The sequence below is a fragment of the Homalodisca vitripennis genome, chromosome 4 (assembly GCF_021130785.1).
Source record: "Homalodisca vitripennis isolate AUS2020 chromosome 4, UT_GWSS_2.1, whole genome shotgun sequence".
Lineage (NCBI taxonomy): Eukaryota > Metazoa > Arthropoda > Insecta > Hemiptera > Cicadellidae > Homalodisca > Homalodisca vitripennis.
In genome coordinates, this window is record NC_060210.1 from 50,401,103 (window position 1) to 50,421,999 (window position 20,897).

General features: G+C 29.7%; 1 protein-coding gene across 1 annotated transcript in view; it reads right to left on the reverse strand.

The window, feature by feature from the left end:
• Positions 1–1,061: 1,061 nt before the first annotated feature.
• LOC124359305 (adenylate cyclase type 8) overlaps positions 1,062–20,897 on the reverse strand; it is a 212,209-nt gene continuing 192,373 nt past the window's right edge. The window contains 7 exon segments of the mRNA XM_046811933.1: positions 1,062–1,970; positions 14,300–14,513; positions 17,016–17,129; positions 17,132–17,166; positions 17,319–17,433; positions 18,180–18,286; positions 20,406–20,532. Coding sequence (XP_046667889.1) covers positions 1,420–1,970; positions 14,300–14,513; positions 17,016–17,129; positions 17,132–17,166; positions 17,319–17,433; positions 18,180–18,286; positions 20,406–20,532 — 1,263 coding nt within the window. The 3' untranslated portion in view covers positions 1,062–1,419.

Here is a 20,897-nt window from a genome sequence, read left to right on the forward strand (position 1 = left end):
AATTTGAAATGTCCTAATACAAACTTCGTCATTTACACATACATGTAATATAATGCTACAAGATTCTGAAATTAAATTTATAATTTTTTATGTCCAAGTGGAAAAGTAAAACATATTGGACATTTTTCTCTATTAATATTACCAAGATTTATAATAAAACATATTTAAAATGTAAAATGTGTTTTAATTTATGTTTTGTATATATCTTTAGTATTTATTTTATTCTATTATTTATACTGGATATGGTATCAACGGGTTCTACTTCAATTGACAAATTCACTAACATCACTCGTCAGTAACCCTTGCAATGCTCAACTTACAATTTATAGTACATTTCTCACAGCAAAACACTTAGGTGTATCACACAACAATTAATTTGAAATAACAACTGGTGAAAACAAAATAGGCTGAAATCTTATTTCAGAATACCATGATGACAGTGACAATGAGGGAGAATTCATAAACTTCAATCATTATAACATATATATGCTGGTTTACTTAGTTAGCATCAGTAAATTTATTTTTACTCGTGAGAGTCCTATTATCGCAGTTTGTGTCAATTACATCCTTGACTATATTCGTATAATCAAGAATTACACTTAGTAAAAGTGAGCACAAAATGTAACAATTGACTACTAGGTATTTAAGTGAAATAAACAATAATTTTACAATTGAACACTAAAATACAGTTATAGAACATGCCAATTGAAAGTTGTTATGAAACTAATTATGAAAATCTTTATAGTTTTTACAGAATACATAATTAATTGTCATCAGTATTGTTCTTATGTTATCAAAATTCTCTTTGTAACTGAGTACTGAATACAATAATTTATCTTAAAATTAATAGATTATAACTTCCACCAATTTCATAAAACCAAGAAACTTAAAAAAATTAACAGATATCAGGTAACTAATGAAGTGATTCTAAAGAATCAATGTGCCACTGGCCTACTGTACATTTACATATAAGGAACTGTAAAGGTTCTTTTCAATATAGTAGTTACAAAATATCTATGTTATTTCACGAATTGAAGTTTTGATAGACACAATGAAGCACATTTTATTTGTAAAACAGATTTTATTTTACAGCGTACAGTAATAAAGAATGACAATGTACAATTAGTCATACTATATACACAGTTATACAAATCTTAAAGTTAATCAGATTCTTGTAATAGACACTAGAGTTTTAGACAGTATCTTTGTACAGTAAAATTACTTTAGAAATAAATTACGACACATTATCTACATAGCAAGCTACCTGTACGAAAAATATATCTACATTATTGGTCTTTACTAGATCACTGAGTTAGGCCTAGTGAATGAAGGAACGGAGTCTTGTAGAAGCGTAAGTAGCACCCACGAGTAGGAACATTTTATTCTAAGGAACCTAAAGGCTCCTTAGAAGTCCGACAATCATCTAACATCCTGGGTCTCATTAGGGTTGCTGAAGTTCATGGATATCGAGCGGACGTTGGGTTTTAAGACCATACTGTAACTGGATGGTGAAGCCGTCCTGGCCGTTATGGTCGAGAAGGGAATATCGTTAGGGGAGTTTGACCGAGGAGTCACGTTGTTCATGGGTGACAAGGAACGGTTGGTTGTTGGAGGAGTTCGACTAGCGCGATTGTTGTCAATCAAAGGTGTCTGGGGTGCAGAACGCTGCACAAGCTGCAGACTGGACAACAACCCTTGGTTGGTGCGACTCAGCAGCTTAGGGTCCACCGAGAGCTGACGGATGTTTTGGTACGACCGTGTGTGACTCTCCTCGGCAGGTTGGCTGACTTGACGGCTTGGACGTGAGGTGTTGTGGCGCCTCACAGGATTCGGAGTCGACTGCTGAGACATCCTGAAGCTGCGGAAGTTGACCAGACGGTTACCACCGGACCTCGGCGAGAGAGTAGACTCAAACACTCCTCTAGAAGAGGAGGAGTGCTGCGACTTGGTCCTGCTCAGACCACCACTCTCTGCACAAGATAGATAACAAAATTATAGTTTCATTTGCAATACTGTAGTCACTGTGATATATTGAAAACTATTATGATATACCTAGAGAACGATATCACAGGTATTTCTGTCATCTTAATATTGTTTTATATTTCTCACAAAGTATCCTTTTATGATTTTCTTTTCAATCAACTGCATGTAAGTTCCAATATTATTTACAAGTAAAAAAATTACAACCGTATGTGATATAACAGTAAATAGTTTCAATGGTTATATCTACTCTATTTTACTTGTTGAATAGAAAATATTTGGCCAGAAACCACATTTTAATTAACAAAATTTAATACAGTATATTGACCATATTTTATAACACAAGAAATTACTTTAAAAATGTTATTAATTGTCATTTTTTAGTGCTTATTTATCTATAAAAACTACTAAATAATGCATATTTGTGATTGAACTCATATGTGATAAAATTTTAAGTAAAGAAGAAAATATATCCTAAAAAAATAACAATATATTAGTAGGTACACTTTGTATTTTAAAGATTAAATTAATATTCAATTTTCTTTATTTACCTACTTATGGTGTAGTAATAACTTATGAAACATTAATAATGGCATTGGATTATAATCACTAAAAAAACTTTATTTTTACATTGAAATCTTTATTGATTTCGGAATTAAATCATAAACCAATTTTTCACTATAAGTTTTGCAGTATTGGAATTTTGAAAACCAATATATGTAAACTTTTTTATTTGTGAAAATAAATATTGGTCTTAACAAATATTTATTTTAGAACACACAATCTGTTTTAACATTGTATACATTTCTTCTACATATGAAAATGTTTAAACTTTGTTATTGCCTCTTTCGTCACTACCTCATCTATCATCATAATCACATAAAATATTCTGTCATAATAATGATAATAAACTCATCAAAATCATTCATCAATTCTCCCTATCATAATAAGAAGAATAATAATTAAAAAAATTTCAAGTACGATTTCCAATAAAATTATCATACGATTAAATACGAGTACATAAATATTCTATTATCATTCATCAACACAACATATAAAAATATTAGTTTATACAAACATTGTTTAAACTTATGCAATTTCAAAAATCAATGACTAGAAACTTATGAATGCTGTTGAGGTTATACAAAAACAGTTTGACCTTATATTCATCATTGATTCTCCTGATGTAATTTTATACATGAAATAACAATACACTTTGACTATTCAGCTGTCATATTTGATTCAAAATAAAAACCACAAGAACTATACAAACAATTAGGCTAAGCAAATTTATTCTTTAATATTTGGAATGTAAATATAAAGCCCAGTCTCCAAGCAAGGATTCCATAATAAACTATTAGTAAGGCGGAGCATTTCAGAAATGTTTAAATCCAAACCACCCAGCACCTGCTTCAAACAGAAGGCTCTTTAAAACCAAAGCAAGAAAAAGAGTTGCACCAATTATTTTTGTTAGTAATTGTTTTGAAAAATCCCACTTCATCTTACCTGAACAAACTAAAGACATAATTCACGCAATCACCTCTTGTGAAATCTTCTCCCTAGAAGAGTCAAGTTTGATCTGCTTTTCTGTTGGGTTTAACAAAAGAAAGAAAATAGTTTAAGCGTTTCAGAAAGACGTTTTGAAGACTAATGGTGCCAAGCATTGTGCTGTACAGCTATCCTAAGTGCTGAGTACAGGATCTGTATAGGACAGAGATCTTCCACTTCATGAGATTGATGCCATAAAATTATAAGTTGTGGGAAAGTGCTTGTGTTCTACTCGCTTGAGATATTAAGCAGGTCAATTACGTGTAAAAGTATTATTTATATAACCTTGTCATTTTTTGAATTCTCGTTAATGTAAAAGAAATTCTTTTGTGAATATGGTATTCCCAGAAAGTGTTACAACTAAGAATTGAAGTCTTATCTACTAATCTAACAAACTACGAGTAACTTCATGTAAACTATGTCGTATAATTGTATAGTTTTTCATAAATTTTTTTATTTTGTGATTTTCTTGATGCCATCATTGTTATCCATGATACCAATGTAAATATGATGGAATTAGATTTTTACCTTTAATTTTGACCTTTTAACCTCTTTAGTGACGTTGACCTTAATTATCCTTCTACCAAGAGGAACCAATTTTCAAGTCTCTAGGACCATTCTATCATGAGCTGGACGGTTAGGGTGGAGGAAAGACAACATGATTTTAAGAAGGCCCTGTCAAGTCCTTAATAATGTGTTGTATTTAAGAAGTACAGGGAGATCTAAGTATGCAGGAAATTTCCGGCCGGTCGTTTCATTTATGAAATGAAAGCCTAGTGGGTTTATTCAGAGTGTTGGCATAGTGCAAATAATACCAATTATAGTAATCTGCTTTTGAGTGGACATGTATGTAGAGTTTTGGACGGTACTAAAACATCTAGTTTGACACTTGAAATATTGCAAGAAAGTTGAGAGTGCAGTTGAACTTTAAAGAAGAAAAAAAACAGAAGAGTTTTGTTAATGGATTTGAAGGACGCAAAGCAATGTACTTGATGTTCATTAATAATCTGATATGAAACAATTGTGATAAAACTTATTGGTGCACCCCAATCAAGATAGTAAGTAAGAATGACAGTAATGTTGTAAAATTTATTTGTATTAAACTTTGCCATGTAATTTGCAAATTAAGGAAGATTTATTTCAATTTTAATCGTTACATATTTATTCAAAATATAGCTCATTACTCAGGAACTGAAAACAATAGGATATATCATTTTCTGACTTGTGGATGTGTCAAAAATTACAAGGCTTGATTTCTAAATAACAAATTTAAGCATAAACTACATATAACTCCATAATACATATTTACACAGTGAGAATCTGTGTATATTGGCTAGCCACAGATATGATATAGAATTTATATATTATTTACATTGGATTAATATTTTTTTAAGTTTATGTCTTAGACAACTTAAAATCTTCCTATTGGGACATAATAATATATCTAAGAGCCAAGAGTAAAGTTGCAACAACCTGGTTTTTCTTGAAAATGAGAGTTTAGTTTTTCCTACAAAAGAAATTGATCATCAGTTGTGCTAATTTTGGTGAAAGGTCAAAGTAATTAATAGTTGAAAGATAAATTTTTTTCAGATTATATTTTCCCCACCTGCATACACTTAAAAATGATAGTTTGGACACGTGAACGATAGTTAATAATTGTCAGACGACTAAATAAAGAGAGTAAAAGTTACTACTTTAATGGTCTGTTTATGGTTAGCATTTTACTTGTTAACTGCTAACTATAACTTCAGTTATAAAACAAGTTATGACATAACAAAACGTAGTTACAATTTATGTAAAGAAGTTCTTTATCATGTTAGCCATGGCTTTAAATGAGCGATTTTAATGATATTTAAAAAGTGCTTCATAGTCTAGTACAACTGTTGAGTACACTACATTATGTATGCCAGATTTGTATACAAAATACTCAAGAAAATATAAAGTTTGTATGTTACATTTATGTCTAACTCACAACACCAGTTTCCTAGTGGTAAACAGTTTTAACACATAAACACTTAAATTGACTTGTTACATTTCTGTAGGCCTAAATAGTTTTTAAAAACTTGTTACCTGCGATAAAAACAAATATTTTATATTTGTAAAGCAAGTGTATAAAGATTTGTATGCATTTAAAACTATGACAATTCATTGGTTTAATTTTAATAGTTTTATTTTAACAGAGTTTAGCTGATAAGTGCTTTGAGGTCTGTATTTAGAGATACACCAGAGAGAGAATATTGCATAATTTCCACTTCCTCACAAAATGCTATTACAATAGCTATGAAGCAGTACACAGTGTAACAACTGGCACTCATTAAGGGAACATACTTTTTAATATATCTAACAGATGTAAACTCTGTTCCATTGTAACTTTGATGTTGGCTTTGTAGTTTCATTACAATATGTGAATTTTATAAGAATACTAATAGCATGAAACTAAATGTTAGTGCTTTTATATTTTAGAATGAATTAGGAAAAAGGACAATACAGACTTGAAATTTCGGGAATATTGTAGTAGCGCTAGCTTATATGAGTGGAAGGAAGCAGTAACCACAGCACAACTGTGCACAATTCCTGCGTAAGAACTGTAATTAAATACATTCCCAGACACGCCGCCATATTAAAGGTATGTGCATTTCAAACTCATTTATAACTTCTTACTTGACACTGATGCTATTAATCACTTAATCAAACTTTATTTCCCATACAATACATTAAAAACTGTCATTACAAGAGTTTTATCAATTTAACTAATTACTTAATTTATTTATAACTTATTACTTCAAACATACTTAAGGTAATCTATGTACAATGTAAATAATGGGTATAGTAAATAAGGTTCTGCAAGTTTACTAGGTTACATGAAGTTATCACATTATAATAATATGGCGACCTATTCTGTACGATACGTTAATCTATTGTTTGGAAGTTGTAGTCAGTCATATTTACCTAAATGATATGGGTATGAATATAAAGTGGTATGTTATGAATTCTAAAAAAATCTTGACCCTGCCAAAAAATAAGTGTTAATTTTCATCTGTAACTTGAAAACATGTAGTTAATTTTTTATTGAAATATTTTGCTGTTAACTAAGCTTATAAATTCCATTACAAGGATTGGCATTTTTAAGGTTATGTGCACTGCCATGCACATGTGTTCTGTTATGCATATGACTGTGTCTGAACTTTGATTATATGTAATTTTGTTGTTATCTTTTATATAATCCAGGGGTGTATCTGGGGATGTCTCAAAATGGGCAGATTAATGTATAAAAACAATCAGTTCAAAGATTGTTTAACTTATCTGCCAAAAACTCGTTATGGTAGGGAGGTTTGCCTAATAATGATAAGGAAATAGTTGTATATTGTACAATATAAAACGCAATATATCAGCTGTTGGTCCAGTTTACACAATTTACTATAGGCATAATGTTGTTCTCTAAATTGAATTTCTCTAGAAACCAACTTCTGATGTATCACCAGCCAGTTCCTAAAAGTTATTTAAATAGTCATAAACCTCAACAAAAGCTTGTTTGATTTTACTACAACAATCACTTTCATTTATTGACTGAATCTTATATATTACATTTCAGGTTGGACTATAATGGAACTCAAACCGACATTTTAAAGCAGAAATTCTAAGACTAACAATCACTTCTAATGAGCTGTTCAAATATCCAGTATAGGAATATTGAAACACAAACACTCACCAGACCCAACAGAGTAGCAGTATGAGGCAGATAAGTCAACAGAACTCCACAGAAGTTCATGTTTAATCAGTGAATAATGTTCACCAAGACAAATATCACATGCTAATAGAATTACAGTGTTCTTTACAACATTGTTCAAGAAGACTAATTAACAATATTGAGAATACCAATGTTTATTCCAGACCTTTAAATATACCATTTCACTAAAACACAATATTTAAATAAGTGTTGGTATGAAGACTTTAAATACCTATGCATGATTTTTATAAAAGTTATTGACAAAGATTTTATTCAGTGTTAACACCTTTACTTCGGCTCTACGATGTGTAATCTGGAGAACTGTTAACTATCCAGTACACACTACAGTGTCTTTCACACTCAACATGTAAAAAAAACAATGACTTTAAAATATTTTCAAACTGATTTCTTTTTTTAATTAATATGGTACAAAGGTAAACCATCAAAATAAAATTATGTTATATTAAATTGGTTATTGTATTTTAGAGTACCTGCCTGAGCAAACCTTGTGTGTTTTAGTAATCATCTCTTTCAAATTAGTTTGAATTCATTGATTTGTTCAAGGTTCATTGCTCAATTTTCAGTGTCATGGCTCTGAAGAGACATTATGAGCTCACAAAAATACTCTCATAAGATTAAGAATGGACTTTGGGAGGTTTTTAACTTTGTTCATGTTACCTTAACTTTCCATGCTAGCTTACATTTAAATATTACTGTTACATAATTAACCACTGCTTCAAAAATACCATATTTTAATAATACTAATAATAATATTTGTTTCATTGATGAGAAATGGTATGAGCATTAAAAGCTAAATAAGTATTTCATATTTTTCTGTTCAGTGCTATAGCAGTTATCCCACAATTCAGAGAATACTAGAATACATACTCAGTGTAATACTCTACTACTAAATTCAATTGGACAATTGTTTGATACAGGAATATATTAATTGATTAAAAAACAAAAATGCAGTAGCAGACATGACTGTATAGCACAATTTAGTTTTTTTGAAGTTGAGATTTATATGAAACTTTAAAAATTCTTATACATAATGTAATATTGTTTGATTACTTAATCATACTTTATAAAACAATAAAAATGTGAATAAGATATATTATGTTCTTAATCTCTATTTTGTTGCAGGCTATTAATTATTAAAAAGTACTAGAATAAATTAAGTTATTTGTACTCAAATATATTTAATTAATATAACTTATATTAATTATACTAAATATTTCACGGGTTTGAAAAATACCTCAAAAACTAAATACATCTCTAAAATAATCTGTAATATTTAATAAAACGTAATTATTACGAGTTACATAAAAATTTGAACTCCAATTTTAATTATGATGGTTACAATGAAAATAAGAATGAAATGAATGATAAGATTTTCTCAGCTTTGCCTGATGGTTATTTTTTTTTAGTGCATATTGTAGAACAACATATTAGAGGAGGTTTCTTAGTACTTAGACATAAGAGTTTGAATGTAAGAATATTTTTGTGATGTTGGTCACTTTTGTTCTGAGTTGGATTTAGAGGCGGCAGCTGTTTTTCTGGATAATTTAAAATTGATTATTTTAACTATATATCACTCTCCATCAGGCAACCCAAATACTTTTCTTGACTCGTTTTACAAATTGCTGCGGTTTTTGACAAAATGGTCAAATTATACATCTGTTATTGGAGGGGACTTTAATTATAACTTTGATGTAACTAAAGGTAGTAGATTCTCAAATCAATTCATTAATCTCTTGCGACAGTATAACTTTTATAATTTGAATACTAAGCCTACTCGAAAAAATAACTGTCTTGACAATATTTTTGTAAATTTCCATAGAAATAATGTACTAAACTGTATTATTTTTAAGTTTCAATATTCGGACCATTGTGGTCTCACACTGAATTTGAATATCACTGATTTTACTTCACAAAACCAAACAAACATACCCAATAGTATGCCGTTTCTTAAAGTTATTTTACCTAAACAAAAAATCTCCAAGTTAACAGATAGATTGGGATGCTATGATTGGAATAATATTTTGAGCTCTGATGTTGTCGGTGCACAGAATGTCTGTTCTGTCATTTTTTATATATTGACAAACAATATTAACCATCTCTCTAAACCAGTAAGAGTTAATTCCAACAATGGTAAAAAAAGGAATAATGCCTGGTTCAATAATGAGTTAGATGCTATGAAAAGTAGATTAATTTTCTTAGACGTCTTACTTAGTTAAGAATAATATGAGGAATTTCCATGAAATTAAACAAACATACAATTACTTGAGGAACCATTACAGAAAAAGTATTAAAGAAGGTAAAATTAAATTTAATACAAATATCATAGAAAATAGTATTAACAAATGTAGAGCGGCATCGAATATCATTAAAAGTAATAATAATGTTAGTACTGTAAGTTTAAAAAATTCAGTAATATCCCCGGACACTTTTAATAATTACTTTTTGGATTCAGTGGAGACTATTAAGAACAAAATAGGCACTGCCCCTTCTAACTCAGAGCAACTGCTTGCATCTGTTGAGAAACCTGTTCCAAATGTACATTTTACCTGGAATATAATAACACCACTGGATGTAATTAATGCAACTAAGCATTTAAAAAACTCTAATTGTAATGATGTTCATCAAATGTCCAATAATCTTCTAAAACAAATCATTGATAACATATCTTTGCCACTATCCTGCTGCTTTAATCTTTGCCTGTTAGAAGAAATCTTTCCTGATGAATTCAAAATTGCAAGAATTAGTCCAATTTTTAAAAAGGGATCTAAAGATAAACCTGAAAGTTATAGACCCAGTTCAGTTATTCCTGTAATATTAAAAATATTTGAGCTTTTAGTTTTTGATTAGCTAGTGCCTATTTTGAGGAAAATAATCCTTTAAGTATTTCTCAATTTGGATTTAGAAAAGGTAAATCCACAGTAGATGCAATAGATAAGCTGGTGCACGAAGTGCTACTAGCGTTTGAAAATAAGGTTTTTGCTCAGGCTACCTTTTGTGACCTGAGCAAAGCCTTTGATTGTGTAAACCACTCAGAATTATTGTTAAAACTTAAATACTATGGCGTTCAAAATTTGCAACTTGAATTTTTTAAATCTTATCTTTTTGAGCGGAAGCAGAAGGTTCTAGTGAATAGTGATTGGTCACAGGTAATTACAATTAAATATGGTGTCCCCCAGGGATCGGTTTTAGGTCCTCTCCTCTTTTTAATTAGTATAAATGACCTTCCAGCTTTTATTGACTGTAAATCAATCTTGTATGCACATGATACCACTTTCCTCAATATTAATTCAAACATTAGTGAGCTTAATATCTTGGCACAAAGTGCTTTGGATAAGGCATCAGGTTGGTTTAAAGCAAACAGTTTTCTTTTAAATGAAGATAAAACTCAAAACATAATTTTTACTTTAAGACCTATTGGTATTGATAATAATTTAGATAAATATTCAACATCAAGTAAAGTTTCTAGGAGTTTGTTTTGATAAAAATTTAACATGGGGTTCTCATATAGATTAGATTAGCTCAAAATTATCTAGGGTTATTTTTCTAATTAAAAAGCTTACTAATTAATTGCATTGAAACAAATTATATTAGATCCGCTTATTTTTTTTTAATTTTCAATCAATTTTTAGATATGGTTTAATATTTTATGGAAACTGCAGTAGGATAGATTAAATATTAATTTTACAAAAAAAAAAGCAATCAGGATTATATGTGGTGTTAGTTTTTTCGAACATTGTAAACCTCTATTTATAAACTTAAATTTCAAACTATTTTCAACTTATACGTATATGACTTAGTTTTGTATACTTTTCAATATCCTAACAATATTAAGTATGGTGATCATAGCTACAATACTAGGAGTAAGGCAAGTAGGCTTACTACAATCAATTTCTGCAGACTAAATAAAACCATTAATAGTCACCAGGTTGTTTCACTAAAAATTTACAACAAATTACGTAATTTAATTAATATATACCCTAAAAAAGTGTTTTGCAATAAATTTTATAATTGGCTTCTAAACAATCCTTTTTATTCTGTAGATGAATTTTTTGCTGTATCCCATATTAATTTATAATTATATCTAAAGCTAACTAAGGATGATTGTTTATATTTCATGGATGTGTTTACATATGTCTTATATTTTAGTATTTAAACATGTATTTATTTATTGACTTGGCTACTGGATGTAAGGTGACTTTGTCGATGAGTGCATAAACTTAATATGACAATAAATATTATTATTATTATTGGCATAGAAACCATATTAGCATATACTATGTAATATCAGTATTTATAATAGTTCGTACTTCCTTCCTTAACAAAGTCTATTGGACGAAATGCTTGTTGTTATTGGAATTTTGTAAGGTGGGTTAATAATTCGTTCTTCTGTCACCAAGGTTAAGGTTTCTTTAACTTACGATTGTTACATGAAAAGATACCAAAAACTACATTTCCTTAAAATTTCTTTTTCCCAAAGTAAAAAGCATAATTTCAATGTTGTTAAAAAATTATAGTTGAAAACATAGAAACTACGTCCTCAAAAAATTGGTATTTTCTAAACATTTTTAACATATTTTAAACACAATCTTACTTTTACCTTTAGAAATAAAAAGATGGTCAAAACCTGAATTGTTCTTAAAAGTGTATGTTGTAATTTTGTTAGTTTTTAGAAGTACACACAAAAACCAAACTAGTTCTTTTTGTACCCAGTAGCAAGTTAAGTTCAGAAATAAGATTTTTCATATAGAATATCTAACCTAAAAATAGTTAACTACAACTTTGTATAAAAAAAACTATAATGTTGCTTTGGAGATTTCTTAACTTGAAACTCAATTTAAGTTTTCTTACTGGAATAATTGTATTATGTTTATTTAGCCTTTCTCATTTATGTTTATAATACCACATTCATTATTAAATCTTTTATAAAAAATTAAATATGTACATATATAGGAAAGGATGTTTTGCACGCCCTGTAATGTATAAAAACAAAGTGCTGCTTATCCAATACCTCATGGCTTGGTCCTAACTTAACTTTTTTTCTGTCTAAATATTTCATTTAATTAAATGTAACTATTTGACAAAACAGTAATATAACGATCTATATTTTGTAATAATAAATAATTATTATGTGCTAATTGTATTTATAATATTGTTGTAATTTTACAGCTGATAAGCTAAATGTTTTAGATTTATGTTTGCTGTAATAATTTTAGGCTCAAAATAAGGGGTGACTCTAGGCCTGTGAGCCTATACACTCGGACAAGGCACCATTTAGGGAGGCCCAAAAATCGAAAGAAATATTAAAGTATACACCGTAAGACAAGATATCACTTTACTATATCCATAACAAGAATTTAGTGGTATATAGTGTCACTAATCTAATTGATTTTCAAATGTTCATGCACTAAAAGCACTATTTTTCCCTCCCTTTTTTCTGAGAATTGAAGAGTAGACCCCACTGGTGGTACCGCATGGCCTCCAAACTTCTTTATGGCCATGATTTTCAACTTAGCTTTCACTTGATTGAATTCAAAACCCAATAGATAAAATCGACTACTTGATGATGTGTGATTACAGCAGTGCATTCAGAGGGAATGATGGTAACAGAGGGGAGTGAGGGTTGCTGCAATCTGTCTGATAAAAATAACACAATCCTTGTCCCGTAGGATTGATTTACAAGGGTACAAATCTAGTATGATATAATATTAAAAATTCTATGAATGTTAGCTTTGAGAACTAAAGTTAGATCTTTGCAGATTAAGAAGTTACTTCCATTCTAAAAAACAAAATTAATCTATGATTGCTTTAGCGGAGCGGATCTGCTTCTATTTCTATACATTGCTGTAAATCGAATTATACATAAATTAAATCCGGCATTATTTATTGCCTGATTGGTTCATATTAGTATTGCTTTATATTTCTCTCAAATTTTAAGGAATTTTACTATGTTTGTTTTGTTGAAGATGGAGCTTTTATTTGTTTTCTTAGTTCAATCAATATATTGAAAACACAGATTTCATTTCTGTTTTTGTTTTATAATTTTTATTGTTTTATTGATTTGTTTGATTTATTTTATTTTGACTTTAAACAAGTATAAATGAGTTTATAAATGTTTGTAAAAATTGTATCACAGTAAAATATTACTATTATTATTATATTACTTGTGCATTTTAAGCATAGGTACTTCATTACAGCTAGAACCAAATTCGGAATCATTCTCTTACACGACTGTCACTGTTACAAGATTAAAATCCAATATAATAAAGTCAGACAAAACTTTATAATTTAACAACCTGTGACTTTTTTAACTTAAGTGAAGGGAGAATCCAATGATCTTATATATTAATAACACAAAACTTTTTAATTGTTCTACTTCTTTATAATAGTGTAAAACGTCCGAACTTATATATCTTAGATATCATCAACGTAGATCAAAATGTTTATAAGGGTTTTGAAGCAGAAATTGTATTTAAAATTACATATTCAGATGATTTATGATATATTTTAAGATAATTAGTGGCTTAATAGCCACAGGCCAGAAGAAAATGTAAAGCATAGGAAAACCAAATGGTTGGGAAAGAGTAAGAAATGTTTAAAAAAGGTTGAGGTGTCAATACAACTGGTCACCAAAATGGCAATGCCACTCTGATAGGCATGTCCTTCAGAATCAGTCATCCAAAAGCTGAAAAATTAAGTACATGCAAGATAAAAGGCGTAAATTGCAATAAAAATTAATCGGTCTTTGCTGCTAACACAAGACTGTTAATAAGACAATAAAATCTTTCTTTGCCTCAGGAATGTTAACAAATGCCTAATTTATACAACAAAGCATAAGAAATTGTGTGCACATTTTTTAATTGTTATATCAGGTGAATATTGTACTCATATATATGTTAATGTTCTGGTGAACATTATAGGAAATTTATTACTCAATGATAGTTGTTTAATATAACTCAGTACCAGCAGCAAATACTGAATAGTATTTAATAAGAATCCCAGTTAGTGTGTTAGTCATGCACTCACGCGTGTGTGTTCTCTTTACTGTGTTCTGTCGGCGGCGGGCCTGAACCATGCCATATACGACGGCTGCCAAGGAGGCGTGCTGCGATGGTGTGCGAGTGAATGCCCCCTGTATGCCGGCCGCACGTCCGACCACGTAGTACGTCTCCATCTCGCCCTTACCCTTGACTGGCACCAAACCTCTGTACTCCAGCTGGTATCCTCGTGCTGTCAGCATCTAGCACAATAAATCTTGAATCAGTCAAATAAATATAAGAGAGACTCATACTACTCAAATATCATAAAAAAACAAAACAACAATTTTTACTACCACAGAAGTCTGAAAAGTGAAAGGTTGAGGAAGGTATGGTTTTAAATGCACTGCTGATGTGGTAAAAAAAAGCAGCTAGCTGGATTTTGATTATGGTCATGATTAGTATATATTAGAATAAGGTTTCTGTTATTGCATGATATCTTCACTAACCACTTTCAACAAGGACTTTCTTTGTATCCAGGTGAAGGAGACATTGAATTTTATATCTGGATATTGGATTTCAGCAGCCTGTGTACACAGCCAAGACTGAAATTCCTGATGATCTGATTAATAAACTGATTGAGGAATCTTTTCATCCCATTGACTACAGTATATTTATTAATGCACTTAATTCAGAAACATTCAATTTTATATAATAAAAAAGCTAAACCTCATTATTATCCCTTATGTTTATCTTTCAAATGAACAACATACTCATCTTCTTTGGAGAGTAATGCATTTCTGGGTCTTTGGGGTTTCAAGGATACTTATACCAAATAATACTAAAAATAATAATTTTTTAAGACAATTACTGTATATAACAAAGTAATTATGGTCATAAAAATACCAATTATTTATATAGTTAACCACAACAACTTCTATATGTTGAGATTATTTTGCACCAGTTTCCATGGACAATTTGTTTGAGTGAAAAAGAAACCCGTCAGTTCATGAACATTAGAATCGGCTGATAGTTTATTTATGGTACAGGAAATTATGCAAAGATGTAAGTTGGGAAGAGCTGGCTACTGCCTCCTTCTAAAACGAACAATTGCCAGAGCTAGTAAGAAAATCCTCGTAATATTTCATTTTTTGTTGCACTTTCTCCAAATTTATTCTAAATTAAAAAACATACAGCTTTGTTTCCTATGAATACCAAGGGAAAGAACAGTAAATATTATATTTTGTAATAGATTGGCTGTGTTGAAGTTTTGCGTGAACACTGAAATAATAATATGTAGACCAAATATGTCTATGTTTATTTCAAAATTATCATAGTGTTCATTTTATTACATTGTAAGTACTCACACTAAGAATGCTACAGACTACATTTTTAGAATTTCCCCACACTTTTATAAAATAGTTTGTGTTACTTAAATCAGAGTAATTGTGCAACCTCCTTTATGTTTTACCAGATTAATAACTTGTTTAGCAATATTTTGTTTCATCACTCTGTGTAGTAACTTTAATTATTTCTGGTGACATCAGAATTTAAAACATGTCCCAATTGAATTAAGTGAAAGTATTGTTTAAGTTTAAGCATTAATCAGATCCTAATCAAATATATTAAAAATACAATAATTGTGGATTTCATAATTTATCTGTACTGTGCTTACAAGGTAAGAGTTTTTTATACTAAATTCTAAAACAGTTAGGCAGACTAAAAGAATTGGAATGGGAAATTTTGTCATTAAAACATATTAATTTACCTTAATACATTTTGTTAGTTACAAGTGTTTGCCCACACAGTTTTAAAATTCCTTATTCATAGAGCCAATAAGTACAAAAAACATGGATAAATATATAAATAATAAAAAATATAAGGAAGTGTGTTTATTTAACATGTTTCTTTAGGTTGCAAATGTATATCTGTGATTCTCCATGGGTTATTCTTTTTCCAGAATATTGTTTTACTCAAATCTAGATTCAAGACTTCAATATCTTCAACAACACAGAATGATAAATCTAAAATGATTTCACTTTACTGTTTTAAAATGTAAAATAAGGGTTTCATTTGACTATTTACTATACTATTTCTCATTTAGTACTATGAAAAGGCGTGTTTTTCTTCTATATACTTGGTCATAGCAGAGATGAAAAATGTACATGTAGGCATAAAGTATGTTTATATTAGAAACATGTTGCTTCATGAATTTTATTTATAAATTCAAAGTATACAATGTAATAAGTTAAGATACCAAGACTGTTGCAATTTGTTAACAAATTAATTGTAACCATGATCTCTAGATCATATGCAGTTCAAGTAACAAAATCTAAATTTTCGATCTACCTAAGTATATAAGGCTGCCTTATTAGGACATATCTAAATAAGATAAAAATTAAAGGACCCACCGATAAAAGTATATTACATTTTTATAAAAACTTACATAATAGCTTAAAATCATTGGTTTTTACTATTAGAATAGGATATAACATAATTAGAAACATGTATTTTTATTACACATGTGATACAGTATTTATGGCAATAAATTTGTATTAATTTTAAATTGTTATCATTGATTTAGTACATTCACACAGTAATGATACTTTCTTAGTAATTTTAAACATAATTTAATATTTTACTACCAAATAAGTAAATTTGTATGGAGTTTTTTATATAAAACTGGATGAATAGTAAGTCTAAACAGGAAAGATAAAGTACTTATTGGTATTTTAAAAATATAATCTACAATTTGCAAATCTCACCATAGCTGTCTCCTTAGGGATTTGTATTCGGCCCATGGTACCAGTCGAGTCCATCCTAGAAGCCTCATTCACAGTGTTGCCCCAGACGTCATAGACAGGCTTTCGTGCTCCGATCCGATCACTCCGCCCACAAGAGCTCCAGTGCTGATACCTGGACCAATCGATTCACCATTAATCATTAAATTCCCCATATTTTCATGCTTTCTCAACATGTTTGTTGTTATATACAAAAGTATCATTATTCTTGACTCACTGAAGTAACCAACAGGATTGCTAAGATAGTGTGTTATTATAAGCAATTACCAACTCTAAGCTGGAAATTGTTGAATGAGTGCTTGTTGAGTTCCTCTAAACATTGCTTCATGGCAATGGCAAAGTCCACAAGAGCGCAGATATGGTCATTTTCACCTTCTCTTCCCTGAAACAAACCATGAAATGTGTTAACATACACATTTGGACACTTGATTTCATATCCTTAATAATGAATCTACTAAACATAATTTTAGTACATATTTTGAATACTAAAATAGTAGCCTATATTAAATATAGAATTTTAATGTATATAGTAGTATAACCTGTGATTAAACATTGTTAAGATTGTTCTTTGATGATGACTATCTTTCAAATTCATATACAGTAAGCATAGAAAAAATACTATTGTATACTCCTTAACCAGTATAATAAACTATGTTTAACCCATAATTTCATATTGCCAGTATTTCTATTAATCCAGTCTGTCCAGTCAATGTGAGGCCCACACTTTCATGAACTTTCATAGATGACTACCATAATTATACTAATTTTAATAAAGAGAAATTTGTAAAAAAGAATGAACATTAATAAAAAATCTTTTTATTCCAAAGAGTTATTATATGTTATATAATGCATGGACACGCACACTTTTCAACAGTGCAAGTTATATTTTTTTTTTATTAAACCTGCAAATGATGACCTGTAACAATCCACAAGATCACAATTTGCTTGCAATATTCTGATAATATTTCCTAATGTTGAGTAATACAAATGTATATATGTTCTTAGTTTATCATTTACAATGAATAAATCAACAACTCAATTGTGACCTAAACACTTCACATCTTGGTATATATATATTGCTTGTATGCTTAAAATAGTAAATAGTAATATATATATTGTATTCCATACCCTATGAGTTGGATTTAATCCTGATGCCGCCATGTAGCTTGCTCCAACTGTTTTGATCTTTTCAATTGAAGAAAATCTTGGTTCAGCTAGCAGCTCGTCAAAGTCCACTAAGACATTACCATATTTTAAAATACTACAGGGCTAAAACTGCATACTAAAGCTACTGAAGTACTGATAATATATAACAATGTTTAAGTAATGAGTCTCCTGACATTTTGCTATGTTGCATTAAGTATTATGAATTTTAATACAGTTAATTGCTCAAAAGCAACAGTTTGTAACCCATATTTCTCTGGTAAATGTTGGGAAACATCAAAATCATTGACACAACACAACTTACTCAAACTCTTACTAATCAATCCAACAGAGTAACTTCATTACATGTGTTTACGTGATAAAATGTCAAATGAATGTACTCAGTTTGTTTAAAAATTTGTTTATTATGTGAATTTCTCATTGTCATTACGAATTCTAGTTTTCTTTTAATGTTAACTTTTTGACCCACATATGTCTTCTTGGCAAGTGGAACCTATGTATCAAGTTTAAAGTCTATAGATTCTATGTATCATGATATCATATGGACAGCCACACAAAAATTTGAATTAGGTAATAAGAAACCTGTTGGATTCTTCATAAATATGAAATTGTTTTTTCTCCTTACATTATTTCAAAGTACTATACGAACATGCAAAGTTTTGTATTAGACAGCAAGTGAGTCACTAATTTATGCTTTATAGTGTAAGGATATTAATATATAGAACTCATCAGACTCATTCCTTATTCTTTAGTATAATTAAACATATTTTTATACATAATTATTAACAAAAAAATAAAACATTTGCACTGCGTATTTGATGCAGAAATCGTCCTAAAATTTTCTGGTACAGCGAAAATTCTAGCCAGGAAAATGTCGAGTCATGTGCAGTTTCTCTCTTGTTTAAGTCTAACTGACTGTCATGTGTCAAGTGTCCTTTGCACTCTAACGTGTTCTAGCTGTAAGTGATTCGGTTATTGCCAAGCTGACATTTTCATATTGTACAGTAGTGAAAGAATTATATTTATTTTTATGTATTTTATGTGCTACCTTAGAAATCTTGTAAGTTATAGATCTAAAAGCAAACTTTAAATGAGGGAACCATTCCTCAATTTTTATAAATTTTTAAATATGTAGTTGAATTAGTTACCATTAGATTTATTTTGTCATGAAAAATTTCTAAATTTTTACGGTTTCAGGTACAAAATTTAATTTAAAAACTGTTTTATTTTTGAGTAATTACTTAGGCAACCTTTTATTATGCAACCGTACATGGTATATTAGAAGCCAAAGTTTTGTAAAATATAGGTGTCTGTTAGAAGTAGCCTAGTACAGTAGCTTGATTATACCGGATAGTTATATAAAATAAGTAAACATTATATAAGGCATAAAACACAGAAAAATATTTCATTGATATAATAAAGCCAAACTCTACTAAAAACACTAGGTAAAATACAGTATAATTTGCATACTGAATAATAACTTTACTGTAAATAGACTGAATGTTTTAAGATTATAAATGTTTTAGATCCCAAGAATGTTATCAATCAAAATAGTAGCTGGCAATAATACCTTTGATAATAAGGTCACTAATAGCCATGGATGGTTTGTCCACTAGTTGTATCTGGCTAATAGGCTGCATAATGCTCTCTCCCACATACAAAAACACTTGACGGAGGTGTTGCAGGGTCTGGATACTGTGCCAACTACTTGTACAACTGTTTGTAGTTGAAGAACTGATTCTCCATGGCTATTAGCCCCAATTTGGTTCAATACTCGCAACACCACCGTCAACCAGTGGCACAAAAATTTGAAAATAATAATTTCTATTAACCGTTAACTGTAGGTTTTTTTTTCAAAGAATGAATGCTTTAAGTAAATTATTACTTATTTTAGATATCAACCAAATATATTTCAACCTCTTCAAAAATGAGGGAAGATTTCCCATTTAATGTTTGCTGCCAAATTTATATACATAACAAGATATCAAATAGTAGAAAATTTAAAAAAATATATTTGTTCAGAAATTTTTTTCATTTCTTAGAAAATATATATTTTTAAATACCATTGTGGAAACCAAATGCAGAGTCTAGAGCCCAATAGATCGCATACTGCATAGCAACAGGCTATAGAAATTATTTTAACATTTTGCAGCCCATAGGACTACTTATTGTACTATGACTAGATCTTACCAATAATTTCATTGAGCAGTCGAATGCACTCAATTCCCTTGTTGATATCTTCAGAATAGAACTCTGTGAAGTTAGGTATACTGGCAAACATTACTCCGACATTGTTTCGGGACTGAGAGTACAGTTCCTGTGAAAAAACAAATTTTAACTTTGACTCTAGTAATATTTTAAAATGTATAAATCAATAGTTAATCATAGTGTAATGTATTTTATAAACAATTTATCAAACAGTGATCAAAACAGTATCAAATTTGGAGACTGCTCAGTTTTAAAGCTGAAAGAGTCAGAGTCACTGAATCAGCCCATGAACGGACCACTGAGTTATTAAAAGACCCGAAAATAAATAAATAATAAAATGCAATAAAACCAAAAAATTCAAACTCAAAGTTTTTGACAATGTTTGAAGTGACAGGTGAAATGTTGCAAAGTAATCAATGTGGAATTGTATGATATCCGGTCAGAAGGACCCAAAGATATGTTAGATCCGGCTTG